Source organism: Lissotriton helveticus, chromosome 8 (assembly GCF_964261635.1).
Source record: "Lissotriton helveticus chromosome 8, aLisHel1.1, whole genome shotgun sequence".
NCBI classification, from domain to species: Eukaryota; Metazoa; Chordata; class Amphibia; order Caudata; family Salamandridae; genus Lissotriton; species Lissotriton helveticus.
In genome coordinates, this window is record NC_136069.1 from 191,523,361 (window position 1) to 191,544,620 (window position 21,260).

The 21,260-nt window shown below is 46.9% G+C and overlaps 1 protein-coding gene across 2 annotated transcripts in view; it reads right to left on the reverse strand.

Annotated features, from left to right (window-relative positions):
* MORC3 (MORC family CW-type zinc finger 3) overlaps positions 1–21,260 on the reverse strand; it is a 644,813-nt gene that overhangs the window by 181,492 nt on the left and 442,061 nt on the right. For both annotated transcript variants that reach the window (XM_078656878.1, XM_078656879.1), the window contains exon 13: positions 7,886–7,982. In XM_078656878.1, coding sequence (XP_078513004.1) covers positions 7,886–7,982 — 97 coding nt within the window. The remainder of the gene's footprint in view (positions 1–7,885; positions 7,983–21,260) is intronic.

Below are 21,260 nucleotides of genomic sequence, written 5' to 3' on the forward strand. Positions count from 1 at the left end.
CCATGCAAAGAATGATGATTGGTATGGTACAGTAGAACAAGTTTAAGGATCCCTGAAAGGGTGGCACAATACTAGTTCCTCTTATTCCCGAGGCTCACCCTGTCCGTACAGCAGGCCGGTTTACCAATCATCGGCCCTGTTAGGCCTAGGATGCATAAGATCGGGTAGACCGCTCGGCTCCTGTATCCTCAGGCACCACCGGTCAATGGGAGCCCAAAGCATGCAGTTCCGTTGCCTTCCGGACCCAGGCAGGTCAGATTCCAAAAGGGCCAAGCCACAAAGCGGCTGGAGTGGATTCCACAAAGTTCATCCAGCGCTCCCAGGAGGTCCCTGGGCCCAGTCTCTCCTAATTGCCCATTCTTGGCTCCCTCATCCCCTACGCAGTCCGCAGCCCTTATGGGCATGCACAATGCCAGCAGTAGCCCCCCAGCTGCACCGGAAAGCTCACCAGTCCCAGAGAGGGAGACACGACCCCAGACCCCCCCGCCCCTCTGTGGAGTCACTGTACTTAGGGGGGGGGGGGTTCAACGTGCAGTACCGGTTGGTCTCCTCTGGCGATTCCGTGCGGGCCCTGGTCGCCTCAGATCTTGCTAGACAGAAGCCAGTTCTTCCGGAGAGGCTTGCAGCTTCTATCTGCTATCCAGGACACATGCAAAGTAGAGGCTGCAATCCCACCATCCGCAGCATGTATGGCGGTTCTTCCGACGTGGCTACTCCCGATCAGCCATCTTGGGAGAACCACGATTTAGGATGCTGCCGCACTTCTGCAGGACTGGGCCCCACAGGCACCAAAATGCAGCCCCCAATGTTACCGTCCCAGTCGGAGAGTTGCAGCAGCTGTCGATGTCACATATAGGGCACGCCAGCACCCGTGAAGTACGAGAAGGAAACGTCTAGCGCGGGAGCTCAGACAGTTGCACCCGCTATCTTTGCCAATCAGGCCACGCCCCATCTCGAATTCTTAAAGCGATCCGGATGGATTTGGAGAGGTACTGCAAATGTGGCCCAAGGCCAGTCTCTGGTCATGGGAGCTGCTGAGGTGTCACCAATAGCTTGGGGGAGGGGGTGGGGGGAGTTAGAGCTCAGTGGGAGCAAGTTTGGAACTTGATTTCAAAGTGGAGAAACTACTCCATTGCATGGCGGCACCCAAGGTGGCAAAAGACTCCAAATGTTGGGAGTGACAGGATGACGGAGATTCGTGCTTGGACTGCTTATGTTTTTTGTACTTATTGGACTTTCTTCAGCTTTGTGACTTTGATGACGATCGATCACAAGACTGGCCTTGGGTCGAAGACACATCTGTGCCCTTGACCAGGTCTTCTTCGACTTCTTTCGGAGTTCTACAACAGAAAAGTTGGCTTCACAGTCACATATAGCCTTTCTTATCACCTTTGCACAGCAGCTGCGCGATGCTGTGTCATGCTTGGGGCAGAGGCACAAAACACTGGTTGTCCATCGTAGACAACTGACAAGGACAGCTCCCGCATGGTTTGAAGCTTGTGGTTTTAGGAGATATCCCATGTTCCTTGTGAAAATGTTGAAAGAAAAGAATTCTGTCAAAATGACAGGATAGTTAGCGACTGGATACACATCGGAAGGCGCGTAAAGAAAGGACCTGACATCAGCGCACAGAGGTGGTATAGATGTAGTGGCCCAACGTTACATCTGGGTCGGGACAGCTCCAACACAGAGCAACACAATGCCACCTACTGTTGCATGAGGGAAATACTAAAGAACAAGTCTCCAGATCCAGTATGGCGCCTAGGGGTATTCATAAAGTGAGGAATCTACCTTTAAAAATCTCTATTAGAAAACAATTTTTAAATGCTTTAACAAAATATTCTGAACTAGTTCTAGACACTATTTTAAATCTTACACTACATGATTAATGTATAAGGTGTGGGGTGATTTTATCCACTTCTGTTAGGTCTGGCTTGTGAAGGATAGCTGTCTGCAAGTCATCTTGTTAACAATATTTAAAAATATACCTAGAGTGGGCTTTGGCTACACCCACAGCACTATTTCCCGCTCACACTCAACAGGTCAGGATTTAATGTGCTAAATAACATTTGAACATGCAAACAATATTTGTGAACAGCTATGTTTGCATGTTCGTACTTTATAAAGCAAGACCAATTGTCTTTGCCTATGCTTCTTTTTACAGTGATTTCATTTATCAAACATGATAAAACAGTTCTTGTGGAGGAAAGGACTATTAGAGTACTCCTTCGATGAGGGTTATTTGCTGAGAAACCACATGTAAATGTTGCCCACTGAAATGAAATGTTCTGAAGTAGGAGAGTAGGAAAACAGGCTTTTTGAGGTTTACCCCAACATTTTGCCCCCATTTTGACTACTAGGTACTGCTTCTTAAATGCCCTGGGCCCTGCTAAACAGGACTCAGTTAATATGCTCTAATCCTTAAAATGGTGTATCTTTAATTGGCTTGTCCCCAATTGGCATTGCTTAACTTACTTGTAAGACCCTAGAGCATGGCACCCGGGGTACTCAGGCTGCAGCACTTGTTGTGCCACCCTGAGTGGGACAAGGTAAGTCATGTTACACAGTCTCCTTCTGCAGACTGAAAGGACAGTTTAAAACTGCTAACTTGACTTTGCCATTTAAAGTAATGGCAAAGCCCAAACCTTACTTTTTAATGTATGTAAGGCACGCATGTAGTAGGCATAACAAGCCCTAAGGCATGGTGCAGTATATTAAAAAGTGAAACATGTACATGTACTTTTACATGTTCCAGCAGTAAAATCCCTACACTGTCATTTTTCTGTGGAAAGGCTAGTAGCCCCACTGGCCAAAACAGAGTTGCAGTTGCAGCGTGCCAGCCCGGTTAACTTCTGAATGGGACTAATAAGATTGGTACTATTTGGTATCAAATGAATAAGGGCATTAAATACAATCTAATGGTTAAATCGTATTTAATGTCACTGGTGGGAAACATACAACTTTAGAAGTTTCCCCTTTGGTTGCCTAAGGTTTCCAGTGCTCGTTTACATGGGGCTTGTCCTGCAGACAGCTTTTTGCCCTCCTGGGGGACACATGCTAAATACTCCCAGGAAAGAATACAATCGGGGCCTGCATGGGAGAGAGGTAAACCTTCCTCCTGCAGGAAGACACACAGGTGTTTATCCAAAAGGCGAGCTTCAAAGGAGAAGTCACCTTTAAAGGGCAAATGGGTAATACTTAGGAGCAGGCAGCTGGATTGTTTAGCAGGGGACAAGAGATGGAAAAGCCAGTAGTCAAGCCGTTTTTCCAGGAGCATGCAGTCCTTTGGTAGCCAGACCTCTGGGAGTGGGCTAAGAAGCTCAGAGTGTCAAGAGAGAGGTCTTGCCAACTTGGGAGTGGGCAGAACAGTGCACCCTGGGATTGCCAGATGCCACATTTCCCAGAAAGTGGTCATCAGGAAGGAGGGAACCTGGTAGCCATTGATTACCAATCGTATCCCGCACTGAGGGCATTTTCTGAACATAAATAGGGCACCCAGAACTCCGAATTCGACTGACTCGGAAGAAGGACCAAAAAAGGACTGCCCTTCTGTGCCGAAGGAACAACAAAAAGAGGCTGCACTGACTAGGACTGCACCTGGTGACTAGCGAAGAGAAGGACTGTGCCTGCCACAGCATGCTCAGGAAGAAGGGGTATCCAGAGCTAAGTCAAGAGAACTCCATGGGCAAGCTGACAGGCCTCCTGTTCGTAGCACAAGGACACAACAGTTATAGAAGCCTCCTGGGGCAAATTGATAGCCCAAAGTGTTCAAGCTGCTACCACTACAGCCGTGCAGTACCAAGGACAACGACCAGACGCACAGTATTGCACCAGAGTTCGCTGAGCCCGGAAGTACTGTCGGAGAGTTGCTGGAAACCTCAGAAGGGGAGTTCTCAACTCAGGAAGGATAGGCCTGTGACAACAACGACGAGAGACTGGTAATTCAGTGGCAACTGGACTTCGGTCAGACTGAAGAGGGATTTGTGGAATGTTGACCCCGCAACCAGGACCCCCTCACCATCTTCATGAACCAAGGAATCCCTGCAGGAAAACCCTGTCAGCCATGCACCGTCCACAGCATCCTTGGAGCATAGGCAGCCTCCTTCATCCTTTACATCAGGAAAACTCCAGAGGAATACTATACATATAAAATGCCTGGAACAGCTGATGGACTGCTTCTCCTATGAAGGTTACTGTTCCTGAGAACCTTGCTGGTCCCCCTGGTTAGCTCCCTGCTGGAGTTGGTCACCCCAAGTACTCTTAACTGACCACTTTGATACTTATCGAAGTTTTCCTAGAAAAAGTCTCCAAGTGTCCAATTCATTGACTTTGACAGATAGATTTATTTTGCCTGCCATATTATAGACTAATACCTTCTTCAACAACACAAAGATAACTTTTTTTGTTCCTTTTTTCATAGACGGTAAAACATATGGAGGCAGAGATGATCAGTAAAACGTTTACAGCTTGGAGAGGTCTACGTCAGAGTGTAAAATTACAAAATGGGACATGAATACCAGTCACTATACCAGTCATCCGACAGCACTAAGCTTATAGTAAGAACATCAGCACATCTACAAAGATGTTCTTTACCCTATGATGGATTATATGCAAAGTACTCATTAAATGTCATGAACTTGGGGTCCCCGGCTGTGCTTGACACTACACATGCAGCATGGTTTTTCCCCACCTCCACAATCAGCCTCATAAATGCAGCCTGCGTACACTGGGTTAAACGTTTTTTGCCAACCAGGACAGTTCCACTCTAAGTCTCAAGCTCCATGAAGTGAGGTGCCGAAATGCAGGACAGGATTCTCGGCTTAAAATGTGACTAAAGAGAAATCAGGTAGAGAAGGCCTGATATTAGGTTGCTCAAGTTCGGGGCTCCTACGGCCAGTCTAAATGGACATTGGCAGCTTGAAGAATGTAACGAGTGAGAGATGGACACATTGACCCAGAGGAATGGGAATGCTTTGACTCTCCAATGGTCTCAAAGGTCACATATAAATTATAAATCTGTAGTGCTGTTTAAAACTGGAGTCCTGTGGATACTTGGTAACATAAGTCATTTTTGAAGCTGGAGTTTATAATCCGTCCATACTCAAAGATCATACACAGATCTTGTTGTGCCCAAGAAAAATACTCCAAACACCCAGGATCAATAATGTGAACTAAAAACAGTGGCATTCACTATTTCATTGCACTTCAATGATATCAAGTCCAACCCAAAACTGCTATCAAATAAGACCAACTCTTAACACACTGACTGCCATTCTTCAATGTTTGCGGAGATCTTCCACCAACATTAGAGGGCCACTTCCATTCACATCGGTCTCTCATGTCTATGATGCACATATACATATCCCATAAAAGCGTACATGATGCATTTTCAAGGGTGTATATAACATGCCAGTCAAGTGGTTAGCTAGGGTAGTGCATTTAGGTTTGGTACATTATTCTTTACATAATAAAAAGCAAAAATATGTGTATACATTGAAAACGTGCATAATAGTATACATTACTAAATGTTGTTAAAAATGCAGCAAACTTTTCTGATGTTAGATTTGCGATCATTTCTATTCGAGGCCACACAACCGTTTCTGCCTCCCAGCCGATTCTGGCAAATTACCAATTCATTACAATCCAAACAAGTATTTGCAATGCAATAGGTCTCGCATTATTAAAGTTTGAGCTATTGGCATTGCTAATATAATGCAACACCAATAGCTCAAACTTCAGTAACGCGAGACCTATTGCATTGCAAATGCTTTTGAGACTGTTCCCTTGTCTTGCAGAGAGGGTGAGGGAGAGAGAAGAAGCATGAGAGGGAGGGGGAGAGAGAGAGAGAGAGAGGAAGCATGAAAGGGAGGGGGAGAGAAAGGAAGAGGGATAGAGGGCAAGAGAGAGAGGGAAAGGAAGAGAAGCCCGGGGTCCAGCACCAAGTGAGTCACTGAGATTAGCGCCCTCCCCCTGACTACTGCCTTCTCCTAGCTGCTGCTTTTAGCAGATGCACTCTGAGGGGGTGTACCCCACAGAACGAGCGAGAACTTCCCTGGGTACCTCATACTCAGAGCATTTGCGCTCGGTAACTAGCACTTGTGTGGGGGTGTGTGCAGTGCACTAGTGGTATGTAAACGCCATATGGAAGGTGCCTACGAGTAATGGGTGCACATGAAGATATTACGCCCAAGAGCACAAGTTCGGTCACTCCAGTGGCACCTGAAATCCAGTCACTTAATTGTGGTTCGCGGACGTAACGGTTTTCATAACATAGCAACACACCCTGCTCTATAGTTTCGATTTTCCTCAGTGCCGGCTGATTACAGAAAATCACACACATCACCATGTTTGCGAAAATGGGGAACTGGGATATATTGTGACAACGAGTTTTTTTATATTCACTTTCATTGTCTCAGTGGCACTTCGTTTACTGTAAACCAGCCGAGTAAACCTACACGGTTACTCACTCAACACGCATACGAGCTACATATATACACACACACACACATAATACACACACAAATACCATCACACACGAACCAACCTGTATCAGACAAGCACATTTAGCCACACACTCACATAATGACATAGTGACTGTCACTTAGACACCGTAGATCCGTACTGAGACTCGCGCACACACTCACAGTCACAAATGCACACACACTGCCTCACCTACTATGTACTCATTCTATTCACCCCCCAAAAGAAAACACATACATGTGCAGGGGGGCACACGTGCCTGCCACCTCTTCCCCGCGCCCAGGTCGACATGGACTGCCACATGGAGCTCAAAGTCTCATTTGGTGAGCGACAGTAATTACATAATTATCCGGAAATGGAGAGTCCCTTTTGTGCGCTGTGACGCACAGAGGATCTGCAGCCCAAGTCACCATCTCACAGTGCCGGTAATGGAAGAAACACACAGAGCCAGGCCGTTCCATCAGTCGCCCACTCATTACTAGTGCGCACTCTGCAGACGGCCCACGCCCAGGGATTAGCAAGGGCCTTTCCTTAATAAAGTCTTGGAACAGGGTTTCTGCGTGTATTATTTCTGCATCTGTGATACAGGAAACGGGTGGAAAACTCCACGGAATAACGACTGAAAGCTTTTATTTTATGCTCTCACCCTTACCCCCAAAGCTTATTGTAGATGTCACTTCAACTTTAAGCCCATCAGGAGCTCCGCAGCCTCTAAAGAAACAAGCACGGATCTCACTGCGTGTCACAGTAACTCATAGAGAGTTCTTAGAACAACACCTGCTGCTGACTAGAAAGATGCTGCTGCTCCGCAGAGTACATCATCACCAGCAGATGTGTCTGGCACAGCGGAATGCATGACAGAGCAATACTTTTCACATCTGATTTCTGAGACGCGTGAAGTAACTCTTAAGGCATGACTAAATATAATAAATATGGCCCAGGAGCAGTCGTGACGCACAGCAGAAGTCAGGAATGGCGGCTGAGTCCGCTGACGCGGTAAGTGGGGCGGGGTGGGGGGCGGCGGCGGTATGTGTGTCTGTGTGCGCGTGTGTGTATGCCTGCGCGTGTGTGTGCTTGTTTGTATGTGTGTGTGCATGCGTGAGTGTGGCTGTGTGTGTGCGCGCGCGAGATGGGAGAGGCTGACTTGCGGTGAAAGTGGGACAGGGGATGTGCACGGCGCCGGCCTGGGCGTGCGCGCCAACGAAGTGAAATCGGCGAGGGAAAGCGCGTGCACTTCCCCTGTCCCACATTTAAGTAAGCAAGAGGTATACTAAAGTATACTAGAGGGTCTCTCGATGCTCGACCTAAAAAACAATCAATGCAGAAAGACTTACAAATTTACATCAGAGTTTAACAGTTCTGTTACTTTCAAGCCATTCTAACACATTAGCACAATCAGCATTACCGGAGTGGAGTCTTCTGCATGGTGGTGGTGTTGATGGTGCATTAGCTCCAAACGTTCCAATTCCTCCAGTCGCTGGTTCCTAAGTTTTTCTCTATCTCTGCACCAGAAAAATATAATTTAAGTGAAATGAGGGCACGCACAGCTGAAATATCTTTATCCTTGAAAGTAACTTGGATAAAAACATTACATGATCAGATTACTGCCTTTTAACAATGTTTTCCTAATTCCAGGACCAGTCGGAGAGATACAGAAGCATACTTATAATTGGCAACAGCAGAAGGATCTATGAATGGCTTTTACCATTAAGCATTTTTAATCTGTGAACCTGTCCAATGTTTGATCATCATCAGAATCTATAACAAATAGTCCACCATGTGGCCTAGATGGGACCCCTGAAACTAGCCCCTAACTGTGGTCGTCATACGCTGTTCTGTCAAAGGGTTCAAATGGAATGAAAGTGATTGGTGGGTCACCAGTACAAATATGCAAAGGATACAAATGCTGTCTACCGCTGTTAGCAGTGGATCGTCAAAATCATTAGCTTTGCTAAACCGACAGCAAAGCACTAAAAAAAGTTGCAAGGAGGGTACTGAGGAGTGAACACACAAGAAAAGATTTGAGGGTAGCTATAACTAACTGCAAGTTTGACTAACAAGTTGTATAACTTTAGTTAAGTGTTTTGTAATGGATTCTATATTTTCTGGCAGTTTACTCAGCTTTTGAAATGGTGCAATGTGGCAAATTGGACTTGAGCTCCTGAAATAGTGGGCAGGGGTGTCAGACTCCAAATACCCAGCACTGCCTCTAAATCAACAGACGTTTCGGAGCCTGTGGTAGAAGAGATACCACCTTTATCCCAAATGTCAACTCCATTTCTATGTCACAGAAGCCGGCGAACTGCAAAGCAAGATACAAGACCTTGACAGAAGAGGACAAGAACGATGAAGGTAATCTGCGGGGAAAAAACCTTTGCGCTGACTCTGTACTGACCCTGAAGGGTTTAAGCAGAGCTGTAAAATAAGTGTCACTCCTGCTCACTGACATTTTCTTTCTTGCCTCTTACCATGTCCTCAGAGGCAGAGCATGAGCACTTGGGAGTAACAGCATGCAGAATGCTAACTTGGTCAAATTTTGAGACCAAGAAGTATACAGAGTAGTTTCCTTGGTTGAGGAACCATTTATATTCCTTCTTCCACTTCGCCTTAAAAGCATGCTTTTTCCTCCTTCGAGTGTGTTCTATTTTTTAATTGTGTAGGTCATGGTGTTTTTAGCAGCTCTAAGTAGTAACCATATTATATAATGTTTAAAACCTACATGTCGTATGTGACTTTCTCCCATTTCCGTGGAAACTGTACTATTCTGTCCTCCACTAGTGTTACGTCCTGGGGCGCTACTGGTTGGAGTTAAATGCTGGAAGAGCTCACTCCCCTTGAAACGTATCCCCTCTAACCCAAAACTGTGGTGGGGAAACTCCTACTGTTGCTCTGAGCTTTGGTACTGAGCTGGTTGCTATTAAGGTGGATGTGACGCGGAGTTTTGAAACTTCCTCGTCCTGTGGGTCTTCATCTTCACTTTCTTTGTTCACCCAGGCTCTCTTTCTCTAAGATGATGAATCTGCACTTAGAACTATCCATCGGAAATTCTGCCCCCCACCCTCAAGCTGATAATTATGTAGCTCACTAATTCTTTCCACAAAGTTCCTCCATCAGCCCTACCCTGTTTAATGTTCATGTGGCAGGCTTGGCGCCTATAATTAAATCCTTTGGGTTTGTCCTACACTCTTATGCTGACGATACTCAAATTGTTGTTGCTCTTTGTAACCAAAGCCATAATACAGTTAAAAACGTTCATGATTGTATGTTAGCTGTTAGCTCTTGGATGAGAAGTAAATGCCTAAAACTAAACTCCGATAAAACTGAGGTTATACTATTCGGCAATAGCCCATCCTTTTGGTCTCCAGAGTGGCGACCAGGGGAATTGGGTCACTCCCCACACCAGTCCAGAAAGCCAAAAACGTGGGAGTGATCATTGATAATAAGACCTCCTTTGACAATCAGGTCAATTCTAAGAATGATCAAAAAGATCCTACCTTTCATTCCCCCAGAATCTGAAATACCAGTAATGTCTGCCCTGATTTTGTCAAGGTTGGGCTATTGTAACAGATTGTATATGAACATGCAGCAACACCACATGAAGTTACAGGTGTTGCAAAATGATGTTGTCAGACTGTTGTCTCGCACTCCCAAATTCTGCTCAGTTAAGTCAGTAATTCAAAAACTGCATTGGCTACCAATGAGAAATAGGGTCACGTTCAAATCTCTGTGTATTGCCTTCAACTCGCTTCACAATATAGGCCCTTCTTAGCTCACTCAGACGTTTGACTGGTATGTACCCAATAGACCCCTTCGGTCGGCAAGCACCAGAACAGTGGTTGTCCCCAGATTAAAAAAAGTTAACTCGGGAGGAAGATGTTTCTTCATGGGCACAGTCAAGGCATGGAATGAGTTACCCATCTCCATTGGGGCGGCCCAAACTTGATTGTCTTCAGAAAGGCTTTAAAAACCTAGCTTTTTTGCAACTAGGCTATCAGGTATGTTGTTTTCAGGGAGACAATGCCAGGCCACTCCAGGGTAACAGTGCGCTTGACAAGTTTCATTACCATTAACATTTCAATGAAGGGGATCATGAGAGGATAAGGAGAACATCCTTCATGAAACAACTTAAGGCTCTAGCTATTATTAGGTTTATAGGAAGACAACATGAAGGGAGCCAATATTAAATTACAGCTCTACTTCTTCAGGACACCAGTTTGAGAGGAAATGTATTGTGCAAACTTTTCAGAAACTTTATAACAAGATGCCTTTTAAACGATGAAAGAAGAAGGGCGACTTGGGTTTATAGGAACTGTATGGATATTTAATGCAAGAAACACCCTTCTTATATACCCAAAATGCTGTCAATGGTATTTAGCATGAATGTGAGATGGGAAAATCTCAAGGCCCAAAGCCAGGCCAGATGAGTAGACTGGTGGAGGTAGAAAAGGACTCTGACTACCCATACCTCCAAGAGGAAACCAGGGAGTCAGGGAAAAAGTTAAGTCTCTGAGGTAATGAAGCAAACCGAGATGAGTGGCATTCTGATGCAACCCTAAATGTTGCTCGTTGGTGCCAGAGAAGTAATTAGCATCAAATAGACTACAGAGCTGAAGCAAGTTAATCATAGCTTTGTACAAAACGTATTGAACACTATTATAACTGGGTAACCATGCAGGCATTTCTTCATTCATGAAAACTTCGGCCAGCAAACTTAAAACCGTCTCCATGTTAGCTCTATCCATTCTTTGACTTATTATACACCGTGACAAGGTCTCAATCAAAGCAGACACACTTTCTCCTATGGGTCCCATTATGTTTGTTGCCCCAACGGTACACCTGATCACACATTTGGATGATTGAAGGGTTTTTAATTTGTTATCCACCATCATGCATTTGGTACTCTTCCTTATTATTCTTTCAATGGCAACATCCATACCAGGCCACCAGAACAGCTCCTTCACTCCCTTTTATTTTTAAAGATACTTAGATGACCTTTATGTAATAGCTGCGCATTTTTCCTTCTCGCCATATCGGGAGGCTAAATTCTAGCACTACTCAATATCATTTTGCTCACATCCACTAAGTTAATCCTTCACTTCCCAAAATGACCTCCAGCACATCTTTTCCACACTGTCTCACCAATACTTTTGCCGTTCTGCCTATCATTTTTAAACTAAGGGTTTAACGTCAGAAAATATTGTGAAGTGTTTACCCAAACAAAGGCTTGGAAATGATCAAAAGCCCACAGCCAAGCCAGGGCCTCACTTTCACATACAAGGTATTTTTCCTCACTGCGACATAGGGATCGCAATGCATGAGCTATTTTTACCTTCATACAATTCTTTTAATCCTATGGCAAAACTTCACCTATCTGCATATAGCTGGCATCTGTGATGATGACTCTTTCTGCACTAAGATTTAAACCTGGTTAGCCGTTTACAAAAGCTTTTTTTTTTAATCCATGTAAAGTCTCTCTGACATTTTTCAGACCAATCTAAGTAAACCTTGTTTTTTGTTTAACATGGAAGTATTTTTAGGCTAATCTCGATACATACTTTGCATAAAAATAAGGACCTAGAAGAACAAGTTACTTACCGTTGGTAACCCACTATCTGGTAGAGACTCTATCTAGCCATAGATTCCTTACCTTAGAATTATCCCCAGGCGTCAGACTGGATCCAGAAATGTTTTTGTGAGATGTACCTCTGCGCGCCGGTATCTGTCGTCGTTCGGCTCTGCTCTGCATTGTGCGCGTCAGAAGTGATGTTCGTGGTGCCTACAGCGACGACACCTAAGCGCGCTGACATCAGTACCTTTTCGCAACTTTCCATGCCAGAAGTGCAGAGCCACAAAGTACACTGACTACTAGTGTGGAAAACTAGGGCCCTAAAAGGGAAAAGCGAAGTCCCTAAAACTCAGTTTGCAGAGCGAGGAGGATGGGTGGATCTGAATCTGTGGCTAGGTAAAGTCTCTACTGGATAAGGCGTTACTGAAGGTAAATAACGTATTCATCTGATAGAGACTTCTAGCCGCAGATTCCTTGCCTTAGAATAGATACCCAAGTAATACTTCCCTGGAGGTGAGTTTGTGGACCAACTGCACACGAGAATGTCCTGCAAGACTGAATGAGCAAAGTGACCTTCCAAACAGTAGTGTTTGGTAGACATGTGCAGGGAAGCCCAGGTTGCTGCCAGGCAGATGTGCAGGACCAGAACTGTGTGAGCTAACGCAGTAGTCGCAGCTTTAGCTCTAGTGGAATGAGCACGGAAAATCCTCAGTGGGTTGCTTTTTAGCCAGTGTATAGCAGATTTTGATGCACAGAACGATCCATCGCGAGATGGTTCTTTTCTGTACAGTCAATCCCTTCTTTGCTTCAACATACCCCTTGAAAAGTTGGTAGTTCACCATGAACTCTCGTGTGCAATCAAGGTAGAACTACAATGCTCCTTTTGTTTCCAGACAGTGAAGTTGCTACTCTTCTTTGGAGGGATGAGACGGAGTGTAAAAAATAGGCTGTGTGATGGATTGGCCTACGTATAATGGAGTGACCATTTTCGAAGGAAAGGAAGCTCTTGTACGCAGCACCCGGTCGTCTGCGCAGATGTTAAGATAAGGAGGCTTGGATGACAAGGCCTGAAGCTCACTGACCCTCTAGGCAGTTGTTATTGCAACCAAGAAGGCCGTCTTGATGGTAAGGAGCCTGAGTGGACAATTGTACAGAGCACACATATATGGAAGTGAGGAGGAAATTCAGGTCCACCTGGGGCATAAAGGGAGAAGGTGGAAACAAATGTTGTAAACCTTTCAGAAGCCAACTTACAATAAGGGATTTAAAGAGGGATGGCTGATCAGGCAACAGCAGAAAAGTTGAAATGGCAGAGATATAGCAAATAGCCCTTCAGAGCGCCCAGATCTAAGCCCTGCTGGGCAAGGGAAAGGATGAATAGGAGAACCTGAGAAAGGGATATCATTTTCTTTCTGTATTCCATAACAAATTTTTTTCCCAACGGCAGGTGTAAACAGTCTTAGTGGTGGGAGGCCTGGCAGCCAAGATAACATCAAAGAATTCACGAGGAATGACAAAAGGTGTCAACGGACTCATCTCCATGCAAGGAGGCATAGAACCCTCCTCTGCTGCTGCAACAGAAGATCCTCCAGAAGTGCCATCCTTATCGGAGGACCAATGGCCATGCTCAACAGCAGACCCTCGATGCCCAATCTGGAGCCACATGGATGACATGGGCCTGCTCGTTCCTGAGCAGAGGTGGTATGGGCAAAAAGGCATACAGGAGGTCTGAGTTCCATTTGAGACGAAAAGAGTCTCTGAGCGAGAGATGCCTTGGAAACTCTAGGACACAGAATTGCTGACATTGAGCGTTCTCGTCGGTGGCAAACAGGTCTAACCAAGGCTGTCCCCACTGCTGAAAAAAGGCCTTACACCACCTCTGGAAGGAGACGCCATTCCTAAACCGAGAGACATCTGCAGCTGTCTGGCATTCAGAAACCCGCTAGATGTTGAACCACCGGAGATATGCCCTACTGTTTCCAGCCATGTCCAGAGATGCAGGGCCTCTTAGAGGGTCCATGACTCCATACAGTCTTGCTTTTTGCAGTGCTCATGGTGGTGTTGTCCTACAACATTTGCACCAGCCTTTTCTGGATGGAGGGTAGAAAGGGTTTCAATGCTAAACAAATCATTTGGAGCTCCAACAGGTTGATGTGGAGTTGGATTCCACTGGAGACCAGAGTCCTCTGATCTCCACATCTCCCAGATGGTCGACCCATCCCAAGAGTGATGCAGCTGTCACCACTGTGAGATCTGGTTGGGAAAAGGGTCTGCCGATGACCCAATCGTAGTTTGTTAACCAGTACTGCTTATTTTTCGCAGTTCCCTCCGAGATCCGGACCATGACAGAGAGATTCCAATGATGCAGGTCCCACTGCAGAGCCCGTATATGCCAACGGGCATGTGTTACCAGTAGGATGCAGGAGGCCATGAAGCCCAGAAGCCTCACAGTCTGTCTCATTAATATCCTGGACTCGCCTTTTGGAGGATGGCCCAAAACTGCACGGTGTCGAGAACAGCTCCGATGAAAGGGAGCGTCTGAAAGAGTCAGGTGTTACTTGGCAGGTTGAAAGTGAACCCTAGCGAATGCAGGAGGTCTGCCATCATCTAGAGGTGGGAGACGACAGTTTGGGGCTAGCCCACTTTCAACAGCCAGTCGTTGAGATAGGGGAAGACTGGCAACCAGGTTCTCTGTAGATAAGCTGCAACCAGCGTCATTCACATAGAGAACACCTGAGGGAAGCTGCTGAGGCCAAAGGTGAGCACAGCAAATTGAAAGTGCTTGTGGTCCTCTGTGAATCACAGTTAATACCTTTGGTCAGGTCGGACGGGAATGTAGTAATTGATGTCCTGCAAGTCCAATGCTACCATCTAGTCTCCTGGGCACAGGGCAGACAGGACCTGAGCAAGAGTGAGCATTTTGAAAAATGTCTTGAGGAAGAAGTTGAGATAGCGTTAGTCTAGGATAGGAAGAAGGCCTCAGTCCCAGGCCCAGAAAGTAGCAAGAATAACAACCACAAACCACTTCTGGCATCTGCACTCTCTATATGGCTCATTTGGCCAAAAGAGCCATCACTTCCTGGCGGAGAAAAGATAGGTGGTCCCTCATTAGCCTATCAAATGTAGGTGGCATGGAGAGAAGGGTAGTCTCGAAGGGGAAGGAGTAGCCCCTTCAGAATCTGCAAAACTCATCGATGTTTTGAACTGCCAGTTAAGCAGTTGATGGTAAATCCTGCCACCCAGCGGTTGCCAATGAGGGTAAACAGGCAGACTAGGGGGGTTTGGAGGCTATTGCTGCTGGGGGATAGGGTGGGGGGACATCGCAGGGCCACTGTCAACAAAACTGCTGCTCTGCCTAGTGAGCCGGTGGCGACTAGTTGACATCTAATTGCGAACTAAGCTGCATCAATCTCGTCGGCAACAACCTTGGAGTACATCCCGGAGCTCCTCCAGGACCGTTGCCAGTACCTGCGCAAACGTATCCCACAGGGCATAGAGAAGTATTTATTTATTTATTTATTTATTTCGATTTAATATAGCGCGTTATAACCCGGGGGTCTCTAAGCGCTTTGTCAAATACGCACAGCAGAGATTAAAAAGGGCCAGGGTTCACCAACCGCAATGGTTTTTCTTCCACCAGGCTGGTGGAAGAAAAAATGTCTTCCCTAAATTGTCCAGCCTCTTGGATTCCCAATCTGGAGGAGCGACTGGGTATGCGCCAGGATTAACATGTAAAGTGGAGGCTAGGACAAACAAGCTCTCCGGTGTAGCCTGTTCTGTGAGGAATTTGGGGTCCCCAAGAGCAAAGCTGTGGTGGTGGGCAATTGTCCTGTTCACAGGAGCCCCCATGTTGGGCTTGGACCAAGTCCCAAGCAGGACATCAGTAAGTGTTTGTGAGAAAGTGGCTCTGTATATACTGGGCTAGAATGAAGTACAGTGCGTATAGAGTCCACCAACCCCAGAGGTATAACAGAGGCTAACGTCAGAACTGACCTTACTCTCCAAAGTGGTAGCTTGGTCGAGCAGTAAGGCAGTACCAGAGGACAGTGTAAAGCATTTGTTGTACACACCCAGTCAGCAAAAGGTTTCACACAATCAAGGACTGAACTCCAGGCCAATTGTTTTTATATCCACAGATGTATACTTTTCTCGTGATGAGTACTCTCATGAAATTACTTTACAAAGAAGCAATAAAGTTTGTGCACACAATAAATACAGTATTGGTAGTAAGCAACACAATCCCAAATCATACTATAGCATTGAGCTCAATGGGTTTTCTACATTTAACTACAGTTGATTACTATGCAGATTACTTTGGTAGTCCCAGGACTAGATCGTAGATTCAGTCCTGGGCTCTAAGCTGAAACCAGATTAGCAAAAACGTTTTAGTTACTGCAGTGAATTTTCATGAATATAAAGTAGTTTTAAAGGTTCACACTTAGAAACTTTTCTATGAAAATCTGACAATGTTATTCAATGGGAGAAAATTCAGGTTGCAGGTAAAGTACTATCATAACAGGTAGGTAATTGCATTTCAGTATTACGTGCGATTTTTAAAGAATATTTCAAGTTTTCAAAAGTAGACAGAAGAAATTTCATAGAAAAGCAGACAATGGGTTCCTATGGAGAAAATACAGATTACTAGTAAACCCGGCAGGGATTACTTTTGCGGTTCAGTACTGGGCTGAAAGGTACAGTACTGGCTTCTCCCCTGATCACAGGTGAGTACTTCAGAATTCGTACTTTGGCTGATTTTATGGGAATATTTTCAGTTTTCAAAACTTCACACTTAGAAAATTTTCGAGACAAAATTGGTCAATGGTATCCATCGGCAGGTAAGTGAGTTACCGGTTTCCAGGTGAGTATTTGGTTGGTGAAGTTAAGGTTCTGGGCGTAGACTCAGGGGTCCCCCAGGGTCAGGTAAGTACAGTTAGTTCAATCCCAGCGGCACAGGGGCAGCCGGGTGCAGAGGTAGGTAGGCCCAATGATATCCAATGAGGGGAAGGGGGCCTTCGGTTGGTGGCTGCTGGCTAGCAGGCCACGCGGCTGTGGGAGATGGGCTCCTGGTCACTTGCTCAGGGCAAAGGAAGAAGTAGGATAGGACAAAGGAGGCATAGCCAGCGGCACTCGGGCGGCTGGGTGCAGGGTGCTCTTGAGCCGTCGGACGCTCAATGTTATCCAATGGGAAAGGTCAAAAAGGGGAAAAAGGCTGCAGGCTCGGGGACGGAGACTCTCCAGGGGCGACCAGCACTTGGAGAGGTAAGTTGGTATCTTGGAGCACAGGTAGGTACCCCAAAGGGAGGCACAGGGGGCTGTAGGGCGCCGGGGTGTCTTTGGGTGTCGGAAAAGCTTACCCTCGGCTGGTCGCGGTGGGGTGGCCCCTGGTTCTGAGTCTGCAGGCATCGGCTGGTTCGTTGAGGAAGGTCGTTGGGCACTGGACCTCGGGTCCCAGTCGCTGGGGGGACATCCTCGTGGTCTTGGTTCGGTTGGCCCGGGCTCGGCGGGTGCAGAGTGGGCTGGTCTGGAGCTTCCTGGTTGGCACCAGGTGGGTTGTTGCAGCAGAGCCTCTGCTGATGGGACTCCCAGTCTTCAAGAGGGTCAAGGCAGGCAGGTCCTCCGGGTGCCCCAAGGTTGCTGTCCGCAGGATGCGCCGGGATTAGGTAGGAGCAGGTTCCAGGATTGACAGGCCGGTAGGGCTGGGGCCAAGTCAGTTGTTGTCGTCCTGTTATTAGCAGCTGCACGGCGGGTCTTCTTCTTCTTGATATTCTTTCTTCTTCTCGTATGGGATCTGAGGAAGGAAGGTTCAGGGAGCCCCTAAACACTAAATTTAGGGGCATTACAGGTAGAACAAGGACAGGGACCAATGGGTCCCTGTCCTGATGTGAGTACACACCCTAGCCTGCTCCTCTCCGGGGGGAGGGGGGCAGGAGCCTAGCTGGGATTGGGTAGGGCTCCCCATCTACAAGATGGCCGGGGCCCGGGGTCGTGCTTCACCTCGCCTCTTCCACCTGAGGGGTGGAGTTGGAACAGGTTGGCACACCCCCCTCCTGACGTGGTTTTTCCCGCCAGTCTTCCCGCCAGAGTGGGGGTTAGAACTGGTGGGGGCCAGTTGCTGGGTACAGCAAATGGTCTGGAGAAGCTCTCGGAGGCGGCAGGCATTTGAAGCTTCCCCCTGCCCATCCTGGGGGAGGAGACCTAGCACCTCGCCCAGGATGTGCATTGTTGCAGGCCCAGGAGAGAGGTTGGCTCTCCACCCAGGGGTCCAGCAACATGTCTGCTGTGTGGCAGCCTCTGCAGCTACTCAGCCCAGACATGGATTGTAGGGTTTCAGTGGGAATCTCTAAGATGCCCTCTGGTGCACTTTACATTAAATCCCACACTGGCATCAGTGCCGGTTTAATGTGCTGAGAAGTTTGGTATCAAACTGGTCAGTCTTCAGTGTAGCCATTAAGGTGCTGTGGAGTTCGTAATGACAACCTCCCTGCACCATATACTTGTAATGGTATCACTGCACTTACAGTGCCCAGGAATGGCCCTGGGTACTGTAGGGGCACAGGGCTGATGCACCTGTGCCCATACCTCTGGCAAAGGGCACCCAGCTAGAGGGGTGACTTAAGTATGCCAGGGCAGTGGGTTCTGTGGGCATGGCACACAGGGATGTGTGCCATGTGGACTCTTGGTTTAGTTCTGTACTTAGGCACTCAGCCTGTAAAGGCAGTGTGTGGGTGTCAGGGTACAGGGTACAGGGCCCCTGAGGGTGGCACAATACGTGTTGCAGCCCTCAAGGGTCTTCTCTGGTCACCATGCCCTGGGTACCATTTACTAGGGGCTGACAGGTGGCCAGAGATGCCAATTAACTCAGTCAAAGCACATCAACAATTCAGAAAAAAGTGGGGGCATACCAATGCAAGAAAGATGGCACTTTCTCACAGTGTTTCATTGAAAGGGAGAAACAGTTTGGAAGCGGACACTCCCGGTTGAAGCACAGACGGCAAACTAATGGCCAGGCCCTCAGCTGTCCTCTGCACCACCCTAGCGAATGTCACGGTAGGAGGAGAAAACATATCACTCGTCGTTTTTTTGCACTCCACACCACCAGCCAGTGTCTAACCCAGGGTGGTGTGGAGTGCAAAAAAACGATGGATTTAGGCCCAGATCCTTGTACTGGGATGAATGTATGACATTGTTCTAAATTCTGTCCATCAACTGCGTTTTTTGCAATTTTCACCCCGAGTGGGCTGGGTATGCTCAGACGTGAGTCCCATGCTCTCCACACCACTGGAGTCAAGCTATCCAGGCTGATGAAGGCTGATAGCCAGAAACCGGTCCTTGGATGCTTGATTCCGGTCTGGGAAAGACATGGCTTGGTAGTTCGGACTGGACTGGTCCCATGAGGCACAGGGTCAGAGTTGATTTGCATATAGCCAGTGTCTAACCCAGGGTGGTGTGGAGTGCAAAGAAAACGATGGATTTTGGCCCAGATCCTTGTACTGGGATGAATGTATGATATTGTTCTACATTCTGTCCATCAACTGTGTTTTTTGCAATTTTCACCCCGAGTGGGCTGGGTATGCCCAGACGTGAGTCCCATGCTCTCCACACCACTGGAGTCAAGCTATTGAGGTTCTGAAAAACTCGATATCGTATAATTACTCGAGAATTAAAACTTCGTCGAAATATGACGAATTTGGTATCAAAAGACCGAGAATGACGAGTACATCATGTACATACATTTTCAGCATATTTGAGTGGCGATTTCACCTCGAAATCGCCATTTGCGTTCTGACCCTTGGCTTCATTTATATGTTGCCCTTTACATAGGCCTTAATCCAGTTGATTTCAATTCCACAAGGACACGTACTCCTTAATCGACTTTTCCATGACCTCAGAACAAGTTGGAACCATTGCCCCAGGCCGAACTCGTTAGGTCAGTTCCCTCCCAGTGGCCGAAGCAAGATAGCATCTAGGCTCAACAAACCATAAAACCATTTCAGCGCGCACACCTGCCATATCTCGCTCATATCTATCTCCACTCCTTTGCTTCACTTACTTTATGACGGGGAGGTGCCCGGTTTTATTAGGGGTCCAGTGTTATCTGATGAAATGTTGGCCCTTGCCAAATGATTTGTTGTAGGCAACACGAGGTGAAATATGGACATGTCATCATGACTCTGCTTTTTCTTTGTACTGGAAATATGTTAACTATTTACTTTACAACCAAGAATGTTTTGCCCAAGGCCCAAAACTGTGTATAAGAAGAGAAGCCTGATTTCATGAAGGTGTGCAGTCTCCTGAGAATATACCCGTGTTGTACTTCTAGGACACCTGTTACCTTGGTTGCAGCCAATAAACTAATCTTTGACTTCACCTAGAAGACTCCGAGTTTCTGTAGGTCTGGATCAGGAAGAACCCGAGGTCTCTGGGTGTTGATTCCCTGGCACCGCTGGGTTACCGGTTCTGTGCCGGTTCTTAAAAACCCAGTACCTCAGTTGGCGCCCAACGTTTGGGGCGATTCCAGTGGTACCAGTCAGCCAGAAGATCGTGAGGAGCTTCGTGTGGAAATTCCGGAGGACGGCCAACCACCTCATCGACCCCTGCATGTCGACGTGGTCCGAAGGTCTTTGCTGCGAGGTTCCCCGCTTCCCGACGGCTACAAGGACTGCTGCCCTGGCTATCGCCCTGATTTGGACCCTTGAAGTTTTTGGTAGAGCGAAACACTGAGACGAGTCTTCTGGTGACGCCATCGATATTTCAGTTAAGTATAAGTGGAGCGTCTCCCAGTCCTTAGTTGGACCTAGTTGTGGGTATCCTTGGGATACAAAGGTTTGTGTTGGTACTTGCAAGCACCAAAACCGAAGGACTCGTGTATTCACGAGAAATATCGTAATCGATAATCCTTTGAAGTTTGGAACTAGACTAGAGAGCGAGGATGCCTAGTCTTAGACTTGGGAATTTATTTTGTCTTGGTAGTAATAATAGGGACTCCCGATTGGAGGACTCATGTCCGGTTCCTCCAGTTGGAACTCCGACTTACGAGCTATATGTGAAACATGGGGTAGGCCCCATCACTTACAATGAAGTATGGATTAAATACACCAGGAAAGATGGTGTTCTAAAATGGCCCCAATATGGTAGCTTTGACTCCGAAATCTTAGACAACCTTGAAGTAAAGCTCTTTAAAAAGAAAGCCCGGCCGGCAATGTTTGACTCTTTC